General features: G+C 40.4%; 1 protein-coding gene across 15 annotated transcripts in view; it reads left to right on the top strand.

The window, feature by feature from the left end:
* Positions 1 to 9,011, top strand: part of ablim2 (actin binding LIM protein family, member 2) — a 102,461-nt gene extending 93,450 nt beyond the window's left edge. For 14 of the 15 annotated variants that reach the window (XM_037757771.1, XM_037757777.1, XM_037757772.1 and 11 more), the window contains 4 exons: positions 1,496 to 1,556; positions 3,094 to 3,101; positions 3,232 to 3,312; positions 7,821 to 8,716. In XM_037757771.1, coding sequence (XP_037613699.1) covers positions 1,496 to 1,556; positions 3,094 to 3,101; positions 3,232 to 3,312; positions 7,821 to 7,934 — 264 coding nt within the window. In that variant the 3' untranslated portion in view covers positions 7,935 to 8,716. Of the gene's footprint in view, positions 1 to 1,495; positions 1,557 to 3,093; positions 3,102 to 3,231; positions 3,313 to 7,820 lie in introns of all 15 variants that reach the window. The other variant, XM_037757778.1, reaches the window with a different exon arrangement.
* The last annotated feature ends 9,960 nt before the right edge of the window (positions 9,012 to 18,971 follow it).

Here is an 18,971-nt window from a genome sequence, read left to right on the forward strand (position 1 = left end):
TAATCACGGGCAATCATGTGATTAATTGCAATTAAATATTTTAATCGATTGACGGCCCCAGTAACAATACTAGTTTGCTTTTCTTTTCTTTTCCAAATACTGTACGTTTGAGTAATTTGGGGTTTAGTTTACAATCTGTCTGATCGTTTGACCCTTTTTGAGCTATTTTTTTCTGCATTATGAGACCTCAGGAAATACTTTGGTGATTATCAGAACTGATAAAAACACGGGCCAGAGCTTTGAATATAAAACCAAAATCGTAATAAACCATAGTTGTTCTTTCACCCTTATTTTTACCTTATAAAAATAGTTATGTAACACAAATTTACACCCAGCTAGAATAACACAATACCCTATAACAACCAGCCTCAGTGTCTCCTTGTTTCCCGTCCAGTTCTAGTCTGGCACAATAAAGCCTTGGCAGGGCTCAAGCCACAGCAGGGGGTGCGCTTGATTTATGTTTTGGCTGTCTTACCCTCAGAGTAGGGATCTCTGGCACAACATCCCCCTACCTCCAAGGGTGCACAGAGAAGGGAAACGTCTGAGGAGGTAAAAACTCCAGCAACACTGACCCAAGATGAAGGCCACAAGCCGAGTTGGCACCAACAATAAAGTTATTCTGAATACTCCAAAGTGTTGCTGGAGTTGCTGGAGACTTACCCTCATGACTCATGACGGAGAATGGGGTGTGCCAGTCACCAGACCGAGCACATCAGACTAGATTAGGGGGACCTTTAAATCTTTGGCTGCTCCGTCAGAGAGAAAGAGCAGAACTGAGGTGTTTTGAGGATGTGACGTTGTTGTCTTTGAGACCACGAGGTGGTGCTGTTTCTGTATCCAGATGTGTTACAGTAGTCAAATAGGCCTCCATCATTACAGGATGTGTTTACTTTCCTCCCCTGCACATCCCCCCCAACTCCGTACTAATCAACACAGGAAACCTCAACGTAGAAGACTATTTAAAAGTTTTTGCCGAGCTTTTCTCTCAGTTTTAGTATCAGATTACACACAGGGGTCAGTCGGTGCCATTCCCTCCACACAGACGAGGCTCTGGTGTATTATGGGTGGGGGGTGTATTTAGTCTATCATCCACTGATACTGTAATATTGCTGCTCTCCCTCTGTGTTTGTTGATGGATAAGGACAGGCAGACAAAAACAGAGCAGAGGAGGAAATGAGAGGCTCAGGAGCCACGACGGCCGATTCATGTATATTAAACTATTTTTCACTCGCTGACATCACTGGTTAGTGTTGCTGACGCGGTGAACATTAACATTATACTTGCTATATACAGGATCCTTTAGTGCAAGCACATTGCTCATATACAGAATGACACAGTGCTCAATCTCAATTCAAAGTGTGAACGGAAATTGAATTGCACTTAATGGTGTGATGTTTTTTCAGCTACAACATAAAGATAGTAATACATATCCATGGTTTGGCTCTGTGACACTGTACTTAGCCCATTATGCATGTGTGTGTGTGTGTTCCTGTAGACCGCTGAGATGGTGGAGGATGAAATGGACCCAGATTCCCAGAGCTGGGGAGGCATGAGAGGTGAGATGAAAATAAATGACTGTAAAACAATCTCCTGTTCTTTGTTCTGTTCCTCTTAATGGTTAGTGGTTTGCAAGCTTAGTGATTCATCAGCTAAATGCCTAACATGCATATGACACATACAATACACTCATATTTCACTGCTGAAATCAGCAGGAAGTGATGCTGGCTGTGGTCCAGGCCATAAACAGTCAATGACTGCAAAGGATTGCAACCACATATTAAATATGATGACTTTATCTAAGTATATGTTAACTTGTCCTGTTACTTTCTATCCCCTAAAATTGGCAAACCATAGTAATTAGACAATCAATCTGCATCTGCAATTTTGATCATCAATAATTGTTCAGATAATTATTGAACAAAAGATGATGCAAGTACACTAGTTCCAACTTCTCAAATGTCAAGATTAAGGATGCCAGGAAAAGCTGGCATGGCCATTTTCAAAGGGGTCCCTTGACCTCTGACCTCAAGATATGTGAATGAAAATGGATTCTATGGGTACCCACAAGTCTCCCCTTTACAGACATGCCCACTTTATGATAATCACATGCAGTTTGGGGCAAGTCATAGTCAAGTCAGCACACTGACAGCTGTTGTTGCCTGTTGGGCTTCAGATTGCCATGTTATGATTTGAGCATATTTTTTATGTTAAATGCAGTACCTGTGAGGGTTTCTGGATGATATTTGTCATTGTTTTGTGTTGTTAATTGATTTCCAATAATAAATATATACATACATTTGCATAAAGCAGCATATTTGCCCACTCCCATGTTGATAAGAGTATTAAATACTTGACAAATCTCCCTTTAAGGTAGGTATGTGTTCTCTCAAGAAAGCAAGTCTTCATCATTGTAACTGTAGGTAGGAGTCAAAGTTACTTCTCTTATCTAGTTTTTTATGTTTGTGGTCTTGTACCTTGGGCTCTTTAAATCAAAGAACACAGTTACTCATCTTAATGATTCAACTGGGAGAGTTTCACGTCCTTCCAAGTCTCAGAAGTCGTGCTCTAATGTCAGTCATCTAACGCTCTCCATGCAGAAAATGATCGGGTCTTTTAGTTCCAGAACCTTGAACTCCCGAAATAACTTCACAGCTACAGTATATTGTTGCGATCGGACACAGGGCACGGCTTTCTCTCCAGATAATAACAGCTAAAATCTCAAAGTATAAAATGTGAAAAGGCCTGTGTCAGTTTACAGTCCCTGATTACGCTGTGACCGAGCGTGCAGAGCCCTGCAGCTCTGGCTCCAGATCAGTTACTGGAGGTAACAATGTAGAGAGGTGATGTCATTTTTCCAGCTGCAGAATTATTGGCGTGTGTTTATAAGTGTGTGTGTGTGTGCACAGCAACCATTTGTAATTCTTTTGACGCCTTTGAAACCTAATATTTCTGAGGAGATTCGAGTCCACAAGGTGTCATTTATTTCCAGGCTCTATTATGGTAGTTGTCATAATGGCTCTGCTATTCAAATAAAACTCATTGTTCCACCAGATTAATTCTCTCTTTCTCTCTTTTTTTCCCCTCCTCTCTCAGAATACAAGGTAAGATTTTCCTCATTTTGTTAATACTTTTACAACAAAATAATATTCTTGGCAGCTTTGTTTGGACGTTGGATTATAATTGTTGTTCCCTAATAAATCTCCCGCGATGCTTTCTGTGTGTGTGTTCCAGATCTACCCTTATGAAATCCTGGCAGTGACGCACAGAGTGAAAATCAAGCTTCCCAGAGAAGTAGACCGCACCAGACTGGAGGTGAGCTCGAAATCTTCTTCTCCTTCCCTGCTCTGTGCCGTTTCTCCCTTTTATCCACAGCTCATTAAAAGCCGGAGAAAATGTTCTATTGCTGTCAACAGCTGTCACTGTGTCAGTGTGCTGACTTGACTAAGACTTGCCCCAAACTGCATGTGATTATTATAAAGTGGGCATGTCTGTAAAGGGGAGACTCGTGGGTACCCATAGAACCCATTTTCGTTCACATATTTTGAGGTCAGAGGTCAAGGGACCTCTTTGAAAATGGCCATGACAGTTTTTCCTCGACGAAATTTAGCACAAGTTTAGAGCGTTATATAACCTCCTTCCTGTCAAGCTAGTATTGCATGGTATTATGACATGGTAGTATGTCATGGTACCAATGGATTCCTTAAGTTTTCTAGTTTCATATGATACCAGTATCTTCACTCTAGCTTTAAAACTGAGCCCGCTACAACCTCTGAAAGATCGAGCTTTTAGTTTCATTTAGGGGAACCCTTTAATGTTACAGTATACACTGATCCGACAGTGGTGTTCTTTCTGCTCTGTTGCATCAGTATGGGTTTGGTCCTTGGCTGGACTACACAGACTACTGACCTCAATCACATCCAACACCTTTGGTTGATAAAGCCTGGGAGTGCCCAACCTCGCTGATGCTCTTGCGGTTGAAATGCAAATTAGGTGGAATAGCCTGAAACCAGAGGAGTGAAGCTGTTATAGCAGCAGATTAACGGTTTCAATGGTTTCAATAGTGACTTCTGGGTGTGGTGGAGTTAGCTGCAAGAACACTCCGTAAATTCAAGCCAAATTAAGTTATTGAAGGTGAATATAATTGGTAGCAGTATTGGTTCTACTTTCTGATGTTTTATCACATTACTGGGTCACGCCAAGTTTCATGTCTGGAAATAAAAAGAATTAAGCACAATTGGGCTTAATGTCCCGTAATAACTAATTTCCTGCAGCTGTTATTCTTACCCTACCCATTTACAGATTCAGAGCTTTCATTAAGTTTCTCCAGCTGAAAACAGGAAGCATTTTAGTTTGTAAAGTAGTCTCCAAATAGAATTAAAACCCCATTTAAAAACTTGAAATTGTGGTTTGTCTTGCGGTGCAGCACTGGCAAAAGGTTCATGTAACCTCGTCTGAGAGGAGGACCTCCTCTCAAAACACCCCCCTTTTTAAAATATTTAAACCCTCAGTAACCCTCATATGAGAACCCCCCGTGAGCCTTCGGAGAGAAATATTCCAACCTCTGTTTTACCCACTGCTGTTCCTGATCCTTGACCCCAAAGTGCTGCTGGTTTACCCAAACTATTCAGCAGCTAAACCCGTATCAAAACTCAGAGCCCAGACTGAGACGCTTCACCATGAGGCAATACAGCCCAAATGGGACACGTTTGACCCTTTACTGCAACTTTAGTGCACAGTGCAGAGGCATAATTTAAAGGAATAGTTCAACAGTTTTTGGAAATAGCCTTGTTTGCTTTCTTTCAGTGAGAGATGAATATTGTTATCAAGTTCCATCTATCTAGTGTCTGTGTGTTAAGCACAGAGGAGTCAGGATGTGGTGATTTCAGCTATTTTTAATGCACCGTAATGAGCAAATAGCCAACTGTAGGTGTGAGGCTAAAGTCTCATGTGATGAACATTTAAATATACACTCGTCGATATGTTGCACATATTTTCCATACCCTTGAATTTTGCCATTTTAATGCCAAATTATTACAGTTTTTGACAATAAAACGAAACTGCATTCTCAATTACAGTACGTTTTGATATTTTCTCCCCGATTACGGTCGCAGTTTTAACACATGGTTAATGTTGTAAAATGAAACAAAACAAAAAAGCAACTTGGTTAGGTTTATTAAGACATCATGGTTTGACAACAGCGGTCTTCCTGTGTTTGTTTGACCCATGCATCCACTCCGACCTCCTTCCTATCTGGGCTTCCGCGGACTATGATTAGAAACGTATTTGTGATACATCAAAAACAAATGTAATCTGGGAGAAGATACGCTTCCCTCGAAACATAATTGACATTGCAGTTTAGTTGTATGGCAACGTAATTCTTAGGAGACCAGGCTGGGCAGACTCCACCCCAATAGTTCCTATAGGTCATCAGAAAGAAACTACCACATTTATGAGGCTGAAGTGCAAGAAATGATTCCAGAGATCCATTGAAAGTTCCTGAGTCCAAGAAAAGTTGCTCCAGTGGAAGGGGCCACTAGTTGCCCAATTTGAAAGAGATTTTTCTTGTAGCTAGTATCAGCTATCTTACAATATGGATGCTCCAAAAGGCTGAATCATGCACAGAAGATCACTTGGGGTCAGTAAAGTGCAGCTGTTCATGATCTCTCTTTGGGTTAATTCTCAGCATGTTGGACAGCCGGCCACACCCTGATCAGTGATGTCACAAAATGTGTTAACTTGTCGAAGAAAAAGACAATAAGAGTTGATGGGATAGAAAGTTAGCTTCCATCATCTAAAGAAAAATTACTGAATACAAGTAGTGATAACTTCATGCTCAACACTTTGAAAATGTACATTTCTTAATACTAGAGATTGCATTCTCTGTCATTTTACTATCATGTTATTATCCTGTCAGCATGGCAGGTGAAACATTAAAGGGATCTGGATGTTTTTCTCCACATTCCTCCCTCTGTTGGTTGCTATGGAAACCAGGCGATTGGCTACCACACATACAGCCTGCCTCTAATTTACTATCACTATCATCGACGCACACCTGCTGTGCACAGTGCAGCCAAGGTTTTACAATAAAGTGCTGAATGCTTTTGTTCTGGGTCTAAATCAATACCATGCATGTTTTTGTTCCAGGCTGTGTTTTGGATAGGAGTTTTAGTTTGGATGAACTTCTGAGGCGCAGAATGTGGTGTGCGTTAAAACTCAACACAGAAGGCGTTATAACGCCTGCTTATGTGGTGAACACAAACATGATCTTAGGGATTGGGTGAATTTCTTCTATGTGACGCCGATCTGAGAGTAAGCTGCTACTGATTTACCAGACAGCAGCTGGCCTGGAGGCAGGAATGATCTCACTGGTTCAGGTAGAAAGTTTGGATTGAGTGAGCCAGAGAACCACAGAGGATGTTTCATGTGGTGACGCCCAGTGAAAATTCAACAAGACGGAGAGGAGAAGCTTGATCACTCCAACATGTAGCAGCAACATTTCAAACTGAAATCAAATAATGTCAGTGCAATTGCTGTGATTGAGTGGATTTGACTGTGCTGATATTATTTTAGGGGAACACAGAGAACCAAATCTGAAAAAGCTAGTTGAGTGTTAAGTTAAGTTAAGTGTTGTGAGTGAGAAACAACACCAATGTATCCATTTTGCCATGACAAAATCTAGCTAAATCCTATACTGCACATGAGTTGAGTTTTAAACTAGCTAGCCATCTTTTACATTATCATTCCATGCCCTGAAATTGATATCTAACTTTTGAAAAAATAACAATTTCCTTCTTACAAAAGTTGAATTCACAAGAAATGAAACACTCACTTGCTCGATTTAATTTTGTTTTTTACCACATAGTAGTGTTATTTTAGTGTTAACCCTTTAGCCCTCCTGGAGTTTTAATTCAACAAGTTTTCATACCTAAACAACAAAATCGGCTAGTTGCTTGTCAATACATTCACAATCACCGATGCGAGAATTTAGCTGATCTGGCAACCCCCTCAATGTGGCAGTGTGTTTTTTAAGTCTATGCATCCACGGTGCATAACTGCCCTGATTGTTTGATGGTTCTAAAGATTAACTTCCCAGATATTCCTGTGGTGTGAGGTATGTTAAGATTGTTTTTTTACAAGTTCATCCTGGACCGCACCGACTTCAAACCGTAAATGTTCAAACATGTTCAATATTTACGATGGGATATCCTGTTGTATGTGTGTGGCGAACCCCGAGGACAGCCGATGACGCAGAACAATAGCCAGTGGAGCTCATAAATGGAGGACCAACATGTTGATTTGTGGTGTTGCCACAAACACGAGTGTTTATTTAACGTGTCATCATGACTTCATCCATCTATCCTTCGTGAATTTTCATTACAAAGTAGTGCAAAAAGTAACATCGCTAATTCTTCCTGCCACAATCAAAGTCACGTTTCATTGCGAGAGATTTTTTTTTAAGTGGGGACTCTTGTTGTTCATGAATGAATCTGTTAGTGTGTGGTGTGCTGTTTCGTCCAAATCGTTGCTCTCCACACACTATTGGAAATAAACTGTTAACATAACATGTTGTTATGTGTGTCTCTCACATTTTCAAAATCTGTTATGATTTGAAAAATCTTTCAGTGTGGGCCAGCCTTTAGTTGAGTTTAGAGAGGGATCACCCTCTTGGTAAAAAGACACCAATGTTGACCATTGGTGGAAAGCAATCTCCAGTCTTCATCATCAAAACACCAAATGAGTAGTGAGGACGTTTGCTTCATGTACAATATACAGTCGGTCTTTTGCGCTAAGTATGTTTTTCCTTCTGCTTCTTCCTTCAGAGACACCTATCTCCCGAGGACTTCCATCGGGTTTTCGGCATGACCCTGGAGCAGTTTGACCGCATGGCCCTCTGGAAGAAGAACGACATGAAGAAGAAGGCGCGCCTTTTTTAGACCGAGAAAAAAAAAAAAAAAAAAGCATCTCAAACAACAAGCCTCCGTCCTGTGTGGGGGGAGGGAGGAAGCGGAAAAAGAAAACCCCATTTGAAATATCGATATATATGCACCACCATGATACCCCCCCCTATACTTTCCAGCTGTTAAAACGCCAATGCCATCTGGAACATTTTTCACGATGTCGAGGCAGCATCTAAAGCTTTTTGTATGCAATGTGGTCCGAATGTTTGACTGAACAAACCTCACAGAAGAGGACGAGGAGCTGCGTTTGCATGGCCTGTGTTGATGCTCCTCGCCTCCCATTGGGGTTTCTGCATCTCGACGCTGTCATACACCCTGGCAAAATAATTACTCGCTAATTACAAGCTATACTTCTCGTGCAGGCCTGCCCTCCAAGTGTCTGTGGTTCTGACTGTTTTATGTGCTCATTCTTCTGCTCTTATCTCACCTTCACCTGCTTATATCTCCAGTTTTCATCATCTTATCTGTCTCTATCTGTTTTGCTGTTCTGCCTTTTCTCTCTCTCGCTGTCTCTCCTGCGTTTTTCTCCCTGCACTGAGTGACTGTTACATTGTCAAGCCGGTTCATTTTACACTCTGCCATTACTTTAGGACAGTGAAGAGACTGCGGACTTCTACGCACTCACTGTTTTGAGCATGTCAAGGCCAAAGACGGGAGGATAAGAAGCACTCTTTCTTCAAAAACTGTCAAAAAGCACCATATCGTACACTTTTTGTTTCCAATTTTCCTTCACTTTTCCATCAGAGAAGTTGAGGAAAAGGCTGGTCGGGTAGTTTTGATATGCGGTTCCATATCTTTACACAAGCATCTCATAAATCAGCACAGATAGGAGGCTGGATAGGGGCCACAACATGGTGGTGAATTACAGATAGAGGAGTGATAAGGGGGGGGGTTAAGGTGGCGCCCTGCAGAAAACATACAGTTTCAGGGTTTCAGGGTGTGCAAAAGGTGTCAAACGTAGGATCGCCAGAGTAACATGCCCTCACGTCAAACACAGACAATTGAAATTATTTTTATAAGCTATTTTTGACTTCTGGAAAAAGGATCATTAAACCAATCATGAGACGCAGCTGAGAGAAAAATCATGATTTTTTTTGTTACCAGAAAAAAAAAAAAACGCCCATGCTGACTTTGTTAAGCTTCACAGACCTGCAGCAGCACTTAAGGCCTAACAAGTGGGGGTCTTGCTTGATTTAAAAACGCAATACTCTAAGCTGTGTTATACCGTCTCAGATAGAGATTTAACTCTTTATATGTTTGTTGTTTGAAAGCATTGTCGCGTACAGTAAAAAAAGCTCCGTCAGCTTTGCTCGATGATTTCTAAGCCGATCAGCTCGCCAACTAACATACTGTGAGACGTATGTGAACATTATACTGGACATATACCAGATATATTTGTCTGTGTACAAGCCATGGTGTATAACTCTTCAGGCATGCATGAGGATGAGAAAATGGGGTTTTTGTTCACTGACCTCAACACCTCAGATTAGAAATGTATGAAAAACATCATCAATGTGGTTTGAGTGATTTATTTTTCTGCAGCAAATGAAATGCCCAGGTCAGCTGCTTACATTATTAGCCTGTGTTATAGGTATTTATTTAATTGCGTTTAAGGAAGGGATTTTTATTTTGAAATCTTAAGGCTGTAGTGTTGAATGAATAGCATCGCAAGAGAGAGAAACATATCAAATTTTGAGTTTAATCTGAGTGTCAAAACAACTTTTTGCTCCTGTAAGTACAGTAACACACTAACTGTTGTCATAAAGCGTCATGTCCCCCTTTCTAATATTCATCTGCTATTAAAGTGCTTTATCCAAACTACAGAGTCATTATGGATCGCAGTGCTTGAGTTTGTTACATGAATGTCCAACTCATCATATAGTGACGCTTTGTCAGATCCTCTCGGATTCACACTTTTCTGTCGCAGTGAACACATGCTTAATGTTGTATAAGTAAGTAAACAAAAACTTATGTTCAGGCAATAAAACCACTAGAGTTAGGTTTAGGAAAAAACTACGTTTGGGCTTATAACTACTACGTTTGTAGAGTGAAAATGACACTGAACGTTGTGAACAGGGGACACGAATGAACAGCTGATTGTAACGTGTCGCACGGGATGCGAACAGCGGTCTCCTGGATGAAAGCTCTGTGTTTGTTGGACCTTGTCTTTTCGCTGTTAAAGCTACGTCACCACACTCCAGGCGCACTTTCCCTGAGTGTTTGTATTGACGCGGATGGGTTTACATTGTTGTTAATGGAAAGCCCGGTGCGTCTCATATACCGACGCTAAAGGGGTGCCGTGTGCGTTGCGTTATCGAACGCCGACGGCCGTGACAAAGAGTCGGTATTTGATGCCCTGGGAATGAGAACGACCTGGAATGACAGTACTTCAAGTAAAGTGTGTGACATACAGTATTGGTGTGTGGATGTTTTTTTAAGACGGAGAATTGTGTGAAGAAAAGAAGATGAGTAGATGAGTAGAAACACCATGGCTGGGAGGGTTAGTGTCAGATTTATAGACTATATTAACATTAGACATGTGCCATAAAGGGCAGGCTCCATCAGAAATTACCAAAATCAGCCAGCCATCAGTCAGTTTTCCTAAATCTAATTTTAACAATGAAAGCATCTTCGGCCATGTTCACACATGCCGCAGAAAGTGTCCTATTTCTGGCTTTTCTGGTTTTTAATCAGTGCGCAGAATGCAACTTCCTGTCAGTGCAATGAATTATTAGCAACGTTACAGGTGTGCCCTACTTTCCGTTTAAGTGAGAATTAATCAGGTCAAAGTATTGGCTTCTTCGCAACATGTCTGATTGTCTGTTTCTTGAACGTTGGAGATATTGTTTTTTTAGCAATATCAGCATGTTCCCATATCAGCAATTGCTTTGGTGAATACGTTATAATAGCAACGATTCTACAATTTCGTGAGCAGAAGCTTTTGTCCAAAGTGATGTACATTTGACATTTCGTATACAACACAAACAAGGATCTAGATCCAGCTGATAGAACCAATGGTACTGTAAGAGCAACACAAAAAACTAGTAGTAATCGAAGGTTACTACCAGAATCTGAGCTGTTTCAAGAGGGGGGAGGTTACACAAGCAGAGAGACCTTTCATCTCTTTAGGCAAACAGACCTCTGACCAGAGAAAACAACACCGTGGACATCGCTCAGAGCCCGCTGCGTAACATTCACAGTGAGAAACAATATTTATCCTCATCGTTTGCATTTTGTGTTTCCTCCGTTGCCTCCAAGGACAGAGTGACGTTCCATCTTGTAATGAAATCAATTCAACGTTGAGTCTTAATCTGGTTATAAAATGCTGAAATGGCCTATTTGATTGTTATTAAAACAAAAATAATAATAAAGAAAGAAGATGAATTAAGAACATATGTGAAGATTATCTTTAAAAAATGTATTTGTTGTGATTTTCCCAACACGTTCTTTGGATGAAATTGCTTTTAAATCTTACTTTGGTTCTCTTCCATCACATCCTGCTCTCTGATCCTTCAACAAACACATTGCCATTACAGTTTTTCTCGATTGTTTACACACATTTTCTGAAAGCATGCCTCATACTCTCAGAACTCTACACACAAATCCAAAAACACACACACAATGGGCAAAACCCCTCAATTCTCCTGCAAAATGAAACTTTACATTCAAAACAATGTTATTTCTTCTCAAAATGGTATTTTGTTTTCAAATGACACACACACCATCATATGAATAGACATTTATAAGAACCAGTTGAACACTGATGTGCTCAATGTAAAACACTATGATGAATGGAAAACACTTCTTCTCCATTCATCATAATGACTTAGGCCTTTTCTTTGTTTAGTGTTACACTTACTACAGACAGTACATACATAAGTGTTGTAAAATATTTTAGAATATTGTTTTTATACTCAGAACACACAAATACACGGTAACAAATATATTTTATTTTCCCCACAAAAACAATGTACACAGTGTACATCCCAACCAACACAAGGTTGCACATACAGTGGTCTACATACAAAACAACAGAGGAATTTACTGTATACAGTTACAGTAAAAAAAAAGAAAAAAAAAACTATGCTGCATCCTCTCTTCTGTTTCGGTCTGGCCACAGCACCTCATCCACATCACAAGCAATGTTTGCCCTGGCCAAGCAGCGGGGGAAATATCGCTTAGCATGTCGAATCCAGCCATGAAAAGCATCAACTGATATATCTCCACATGCGTCTTCCATAGCTTGGAGAAGGGGTATACGCGTTTGTGGATTTCGGTCATACACTTTCCATGATTGCTAATTGTAACACTGTGTGACAGGTGTTTGCCCATGTGATGAGTCAGTGTGCATAGTAGGGCAATTGACTTTATAATTTTGAATGACAGTGTGTTCCTTGTGAAAACGAGATTTTCTTCATGAAAATTGTGCCAAATGCAGAGAATTGTGTGTAGTGTTTTGAAAAAAGTGTGTTTTAGAACTGCAATTTGAGTGTAAAGCAGGAATTGTGCTTGTAGTTTAGCAGAATTGGTTCAGGGGGGTTGGTGCATGAGTTACATGTTGTGGTCATTGTGTGTCAAGTACCAGTATTTGTGTGTAAACAATTGAGAAAAACTGTAATATTGAATGAGGGAAACCGGAAGCTAAACATCCTATTTAGCTCCAATCACCTTAATGAGCCACATCCCAAACAAGACCCGCCTCCTTGTGACGTATAGCCTATACAATTGGTCGACACAGCTGTCAGTCACTGCTGGGGGTTGTGGACAGGCGCACCCGCCCTGTCTCTCTCTATTGTCACCAGTGCGAGAGAGGAATATTTATTAAGAACATGGAAAAGGAAAAGGAGAAAAACGACAAAGGTTTGTTGCTTTTAAAAACCTTTTTTATTCCCCATTAGTCTTCTGTTTGTTTAGCTGCTCTGTGGTGCTGCCTTCAGGGTCCATCCAGAGAGGAGGAGAGAGTGATGATGGGAGGATGTTGGCTTCTATTTCATGTCCAAAAATAAAAAATATCTAAATATTTTTGCTAAATATTGACATATAATCCCTATGGGGAGCTATGTCTTAAGAAAAACAGAGGTTTATAGTCAACTTTGTACACTTTGGTGTTTTTATTAGTCTCATTAACCACCCTACAATAAGATAAGATAAGATGTAATATGTCTATAAGGTGGTATATAAGATGTATAGTGTAAAGTATGAGGGTCTATGTGATATGCATCCTACTGTGATGCTTAATACTAGTTCTTTTTTTATGCTATTTTATGATATAGCCTATGAAAAATTGCATCTAAGCAGTTGACTCAAAAAGGTGTCATTGTGGTGTATTAGTGAAGTCAGTATAAGTCAGTGTAAATACAGGAGTTTCAGTGCTGTGGATGGGACTGTGAAGGGGTACAAAGGACCATGTGGTAGGAGAGGAGAGGAGAGGAGAGGACAGCAGGAGGGAGGAGGAAGAGGAGGAGGAGGAGTGATTAATTGGGTGTGTGCAACCCTGGGCTGGAGACTGGAGGCTGCTCCCATGCAGCATCAGCAGCCCTGCAGGAGGAGGAGGAGGAGGAGGGATGGGGAGCAGCTGGAAGACTGGATCCCCTGTCAACTCCCCATGATGATGTGACCTCCAGACAAGAGCTCCCAAGGTCTTTATTGAGAGGAAAAAGGCTTATCAATTTAACGATTATGGACATCTTCATTTTGAGCTTCATTTTGTTATGGTTTTGCCAACTCTTTGAAGGCAACAGACGGAGGTGGATGGAGGAGGAGGATGCTCCAGCAAGCTCAATAGCTGTGTGACAAATCCAATTAGTCAAATAGAAACAGAGCAACCCTACAGAGTAATTAAGCTGGAGCTGTTGATAGGATCAGGAAGAGTAGGACAATGAAATTGACTTCAGCCACCGTCATTAGCCATCCATTTACATGCTCATTTAAGCTATAGCCTATACAGCATTTGTCTCTTTTTTAATTTGCTGCTTTCAAGTGTTGTTTTGAAATTAGGACTGCAATTAATGTTTCTTTTCTTTTCTTGATTATACAGTTAATCACTTGGTCCATGAAATGCATTACAAACAAAGTGCTGGTTTGGTTTGTCTATTGGTCCAAAACCGAAAAGAATATATAGTTTACTATCATCAAAAAATAATCAATTACAATTGCTCAATAATCACAATAGTTGCCGGTAATATTCTGTTAATCAACTAATCAATTAATCTGCACATACTGACACAACATTTTTTATTTTGCACAGCAAAAAAAGACAAACAAAACCTGAGTTACCAATATTTAAAGTGTAAGGTAAAGAGCACAAAGTCAAGAATTAATTCTGAAATTATGTATGTGCTTGATGTGTATTAACTCCTCCTTCATCTGAGCACTATTACTATTAATACAATTAGAAGATGATATAGTTTGTTTGATTTCCAGCCAAAAGCACCTCTTCATTTTCTATTAATGCAAACAGGTTACACCTCTTTTAAATGTAATAATTTGAAATATTTCTATTGTATGACTTTATTATATTAGTGTTGATAGCAAACCTGAGTTTTGTAACCAATAGCTGTTGCCTTTTCTTAACCGTAGAACCATAGAGAGACCATAGAGAATTAAAAGCATGTTTTCCTACAAAAGAAGCCAAAGTTCTCGAACACAAGCAGCTGACTGTACTACAATAACTTGACAGTTTTGGATACTCAGACGACACATCTCGGTCATTAGAATAGACATTCATGTTTGATGAGTAGTGAGTTTGTTCCTCTAGAATATGTTTTGGACTGTTTGTGTGCTGTTGTTTCCACTCTTCTAACCGTAGCTGACTTGGCTCTGCCTTCAATTTGAATTCCAAGAAGTCTTTATACTTGTTCAGCCTTTTGTCTTTTATTTTTACCCTTTGCTGTACGTGTGTTTTTGTGTGTGTGTGTGTGTGTGTGTGTGTGTGTGCCTGAGGTATTTCCTCTGTTGCTTTCCAAGGCCAGGCCAGTTTAACCACAGGCGGTCACTACATGACAATGGACAATAGCAGGCAGACAAATTGTATACATCCGGCTGGCTTGTAGGAAGAATGGAGCTCTGATCCAACGATGTAACCTGCAGACACACAAAGAGACGTACAGTAAACAAAGAGGGGTTAGCCTGAAGCTTCAATGGAGACTTGGAGTCTCATGATGTTTTTTTCCATCCTTGACAGGAATCACAATGAGATTAGTGATATACTCTCTTTTCACATTGTGTACACACTCTTTGCATCGATCACGTTGAATAGTTTGTGGCCAACAATGGAATATTTTCCTTGAGAACTTCAGATTTTGCACAAGATAGATATTACTAAACATAGTGATAGTCAAAGAAATTCTGTATTGTTACTGCAGAACGAAGATCATCTCTAATAGCTACTAATACTTTATAACTATGGAAGGATGTCACGAGAACCGATACTTCGGTAGCTTACCGAAACGATGCCAAAATTCAGAAAATGTGACAGTAGGCTCCTCGTTTTTCTACAGTACTGCAGGCACAGTAAACTCACTATCGACGAGTCCAGGGGACGCACCCTATTTTTTCCCTGATAATGTCACATTGTGACCAACAAATCTGTGTTGAAATCAGCAGGAGGAGAGCCAGTTAACGTTAACAGAGGTTGCATTGAGTTTCATTATGATGCGTTCAAGCTTTATTCACCTTATTCTTTGCCTGAACTAAGGCGCTTCCGCATTGCATCATGTTGTGTTCTCACTTCCGTTTAGAGCGAAAGAGTCATTAATTTAGCTTACCGTCGCCAGTGTTAATATATCCATTGATCCTTTACTTGCCAAAAAGCTGTTTTTAAGCCTTTAAAAGCTGTTATAAAGTTTTAATGTTTTTTTTAGGCGAGAAAGTAACCATTTAAATTTACAATATGTCATCAGTTTAACCAAATAAATTTGGAAATTTGTGCCAACGTTTTTGGAGCTGCTGGCTGTGTGAGACCAGCCGGTCAGCGTTAGGGATGTCACGAGAACCGATACTTGGGTACCAACTCTGTACCAAAATTAAAAAAAATATGACGGTACTCGTTTTCTTCGGTACCGAAGGTAAAGACGTGAAAGATGGCAACAAGTGCAGCTGCAGTGCTACCTCCGCCTCAACTTGTTGAGAAAACAAATAGCAAGAGTCGGGTATGGAAGTACTTTGCGTTTGAGGGGGATTTACAAGGAGTAATAATAGATTCGTAAAAACCAGTATGCGGTGCAGTAACGGTGCCGTCGTACTTTTTCTTTCCAAAGGAGGAAATACTTCCAATTTAGCAAAGCACCTCAAAGACAGACATCCAGACAATATTGTTTTATTTATTACTTAAAGGCTACATGCCTCTGTTTTTTGTAATGTTCAAATGTTTTAATTAAGGGGTGCGTGTTGAATTACATGGGATTTATTGTTTTTTTTGTTTTTTTTACCGTGGTATCGAATTGGTATCGAGAATCGTGCAAATTCACTGGTAATGGTATCGACTACTAGATTTCTGGTACAGTAACATCCCTAGTCAGCGTACAAAAAACATGTGTCAACAGTGTTTTAGTGATTACTCTCACTACTAGAAGGAGTAGACACAGACAGGTCCAAACTGCAGGTTTAACCATTGGGTATTAAAAACGTACACATTGCGTAAGTGAAAAACAATGCAGCATAAGGTGAATTAAAATGAGTATTGGGCGAAGGTAAATTATAATGTTATCATCATGTATTCAAATGTAATCTTGTAAAATGTAGTTTTTGGCGAGAAACTTGAATAAATCCAGATGTTTGAAGGAGATGTTTTCACAGCAATATAAACAATAGATAATAGAGAGAGAAATATGATCTGTTCAACATCCTAACACAAGCTCTAATTGTTTTCTAATTGATATGGAGAATCACGGAATTTAAGTGGTATTGATTGGTATTAAATGTCGTGCATGGTGACATCCCTACAACTATGTGTTTATGCACACAGGCTTTGACTACTTTACATCAGCTTTGAGTTTTCTGAGCAGCTGTCTCCATTATTCCAGCCCTGTCAATACTGACGGTCCTGCTGATGATATCATCACTATTGGACATCTGGGTCCCGTGTGTGTGTGTGTGTGTGTGTTGAGATCGCCATAGCAACAGTGTGAGCTGAGATTTGATACGCAGCCCCCCCCTCAGTCAGTATAACCCCCCCGACGTGTTCACTTTCTCCCTCCTGCTACAACTGTGGCCTTCAAGTGCTGCCCAAAATATTGTAATTACATCATTTATGATACTCAAGTTGTAGCACTGAGGTGTTATTGTAAAAGTCAAAACCGAAATAATTGGTACGACTGAGCATTTCTATTTCCACTCTAACATTTAGCTGCTCTTTGCTTCTCTTTTCCCTTCTCCACCATCCTCACCATCTCTACACTCATTTCCTTTGTCCTCTCTTTGTTCTCCTCCTCCCTTTGTCTCTGCTCCACCTTGATATCTCTTTCCTCTTCTTTACTCTTCAGCTTTTCCTTTTGTCTTCCTCCCTCCTCCTCTCCTTCGTACAGTATCCCACTGTGACTCGCTTTAGGCCAACATTCCCAGCCTGTTGTCTGTCTCCAGTCAATATCCTCTCCCTACCCCCTCTCTCTCTCTCTCTCTCTCTCACTGTGTGCAGACCTCTCTCTACCGTCTCGGGTCCAGGTGTTTGCCTGCAGGTGAAGACTCTGGTCTCATAGTCAGAAGTCATAAAGAGGAGAAAAATTATGAAAATTTGGTCTGGGGTGTGTGCATGCATGTGCAATGTGTCATTCTGACTATTGACTGTTAAAGAGACGACAAGCAATCTCTAATGACCCCATCTGATTTTAAGACTATTTATTTCTTTTATGGGTGGAAAAATGTGTATTTGTGCAGTGTATTTTCTGTATCTCCACCTTCGTACTGAAGGAAGCTTTGCTGCATCTTGTCTATGCGGCCAATACCGATGTTTTGTTGTTGTTACCCCCGCCAACGCCTAGGGCTTTGAAGTTTGTTCACTAAGTTTGTTTGTTCGTTTGTTTGTCTGTTAGTAGGATTACTCCAAAAGTTCGCGATTGATTTCAATGAAAGTTTTTGGAGGGGTGAGGTGTGGCACAATGAACAATCCATTAGATTTTGGTGGCGATCCGGATCATGATTTGGATTCAGGGATTTTTTTAAGGAATCCGATCAGATTGAGACCACAGGGTATAACACATGAGCAATGTGACTGATGATGCGTTGATGACGCGTGACTCCGCCTCCTTCTTCGAGCAAAAAGATACGTGTGTGGATGTGTGTGTGGGAGCTGCTGGCCGCCTGCGATGAGAAAGAAAAAAGCGGTAGATGACGGGATGAGAGACAACGTAGTGTAACGTTTTACAGACATAACAAGGCTGCTGAATGAGAGAGGCATCCGCCGATACGTTACACGGAAACACACCGTGTTAATAATAAGCCGACGACCTCACGGTACCGCCAGCAGTGAGCTGTGATCTGTTTTTAAAGTCAGGCACCTTGGCGGAGGTCTGCGCTCTCCGAGTGCAATTCTAGTTTTGTTTTGTTATAGCAGCTAGAATACAATATATTGTCATCTAGCGTGGTTATTTATAAAACACACTATTCAAATGATTATGAAATAAATGATTGTATTTTTATTTAAAGAATTGCTTTCATTAAAAATCTTGGCATTAGTAGTTTTAATGATGTATTATAAGCAGAAGTTAAACAGGTCATATACACACATATATATTGATATGAGAGGGTGTCTGGTCTCTCAGTAATATTAAGGACTGCTGTCTGCTATCTGAGTTGAGCTCAGAGGTGATTCATCTGAACATATCTCTGTCTGTCCCGATCTCTCTCTCTTTCTGCCTGTCGGTGCTTGCGAGAGACGAAATGCACGATCGCAATGCCCGTGTCACGAAGCCGAGGTGCCGAACTTCAAGTTGGAACACGGCCGGCATCTGCAAGCTCACAGCTAATGTGTTTAGATAGTTCAGCTGCTGTCGATACAAGTTCAGCAAACCATCACTC

The sequence above is a fragment of the Sebastes umbrosus genome, chromosome 22 (assembly GCF_015220745.1).
Source record: "Sebastes umbrosus isolate fSebUmb1 chromosome 22, fSebUmb1.pri, whole genome shotgun sequence".
Taxonomy (NCBI): Eukaryota; Metazoa; Chordata; class Actinopteri; order Perciformes; family Sebastidae; genus Sebastes; species Sebastes umbrosus.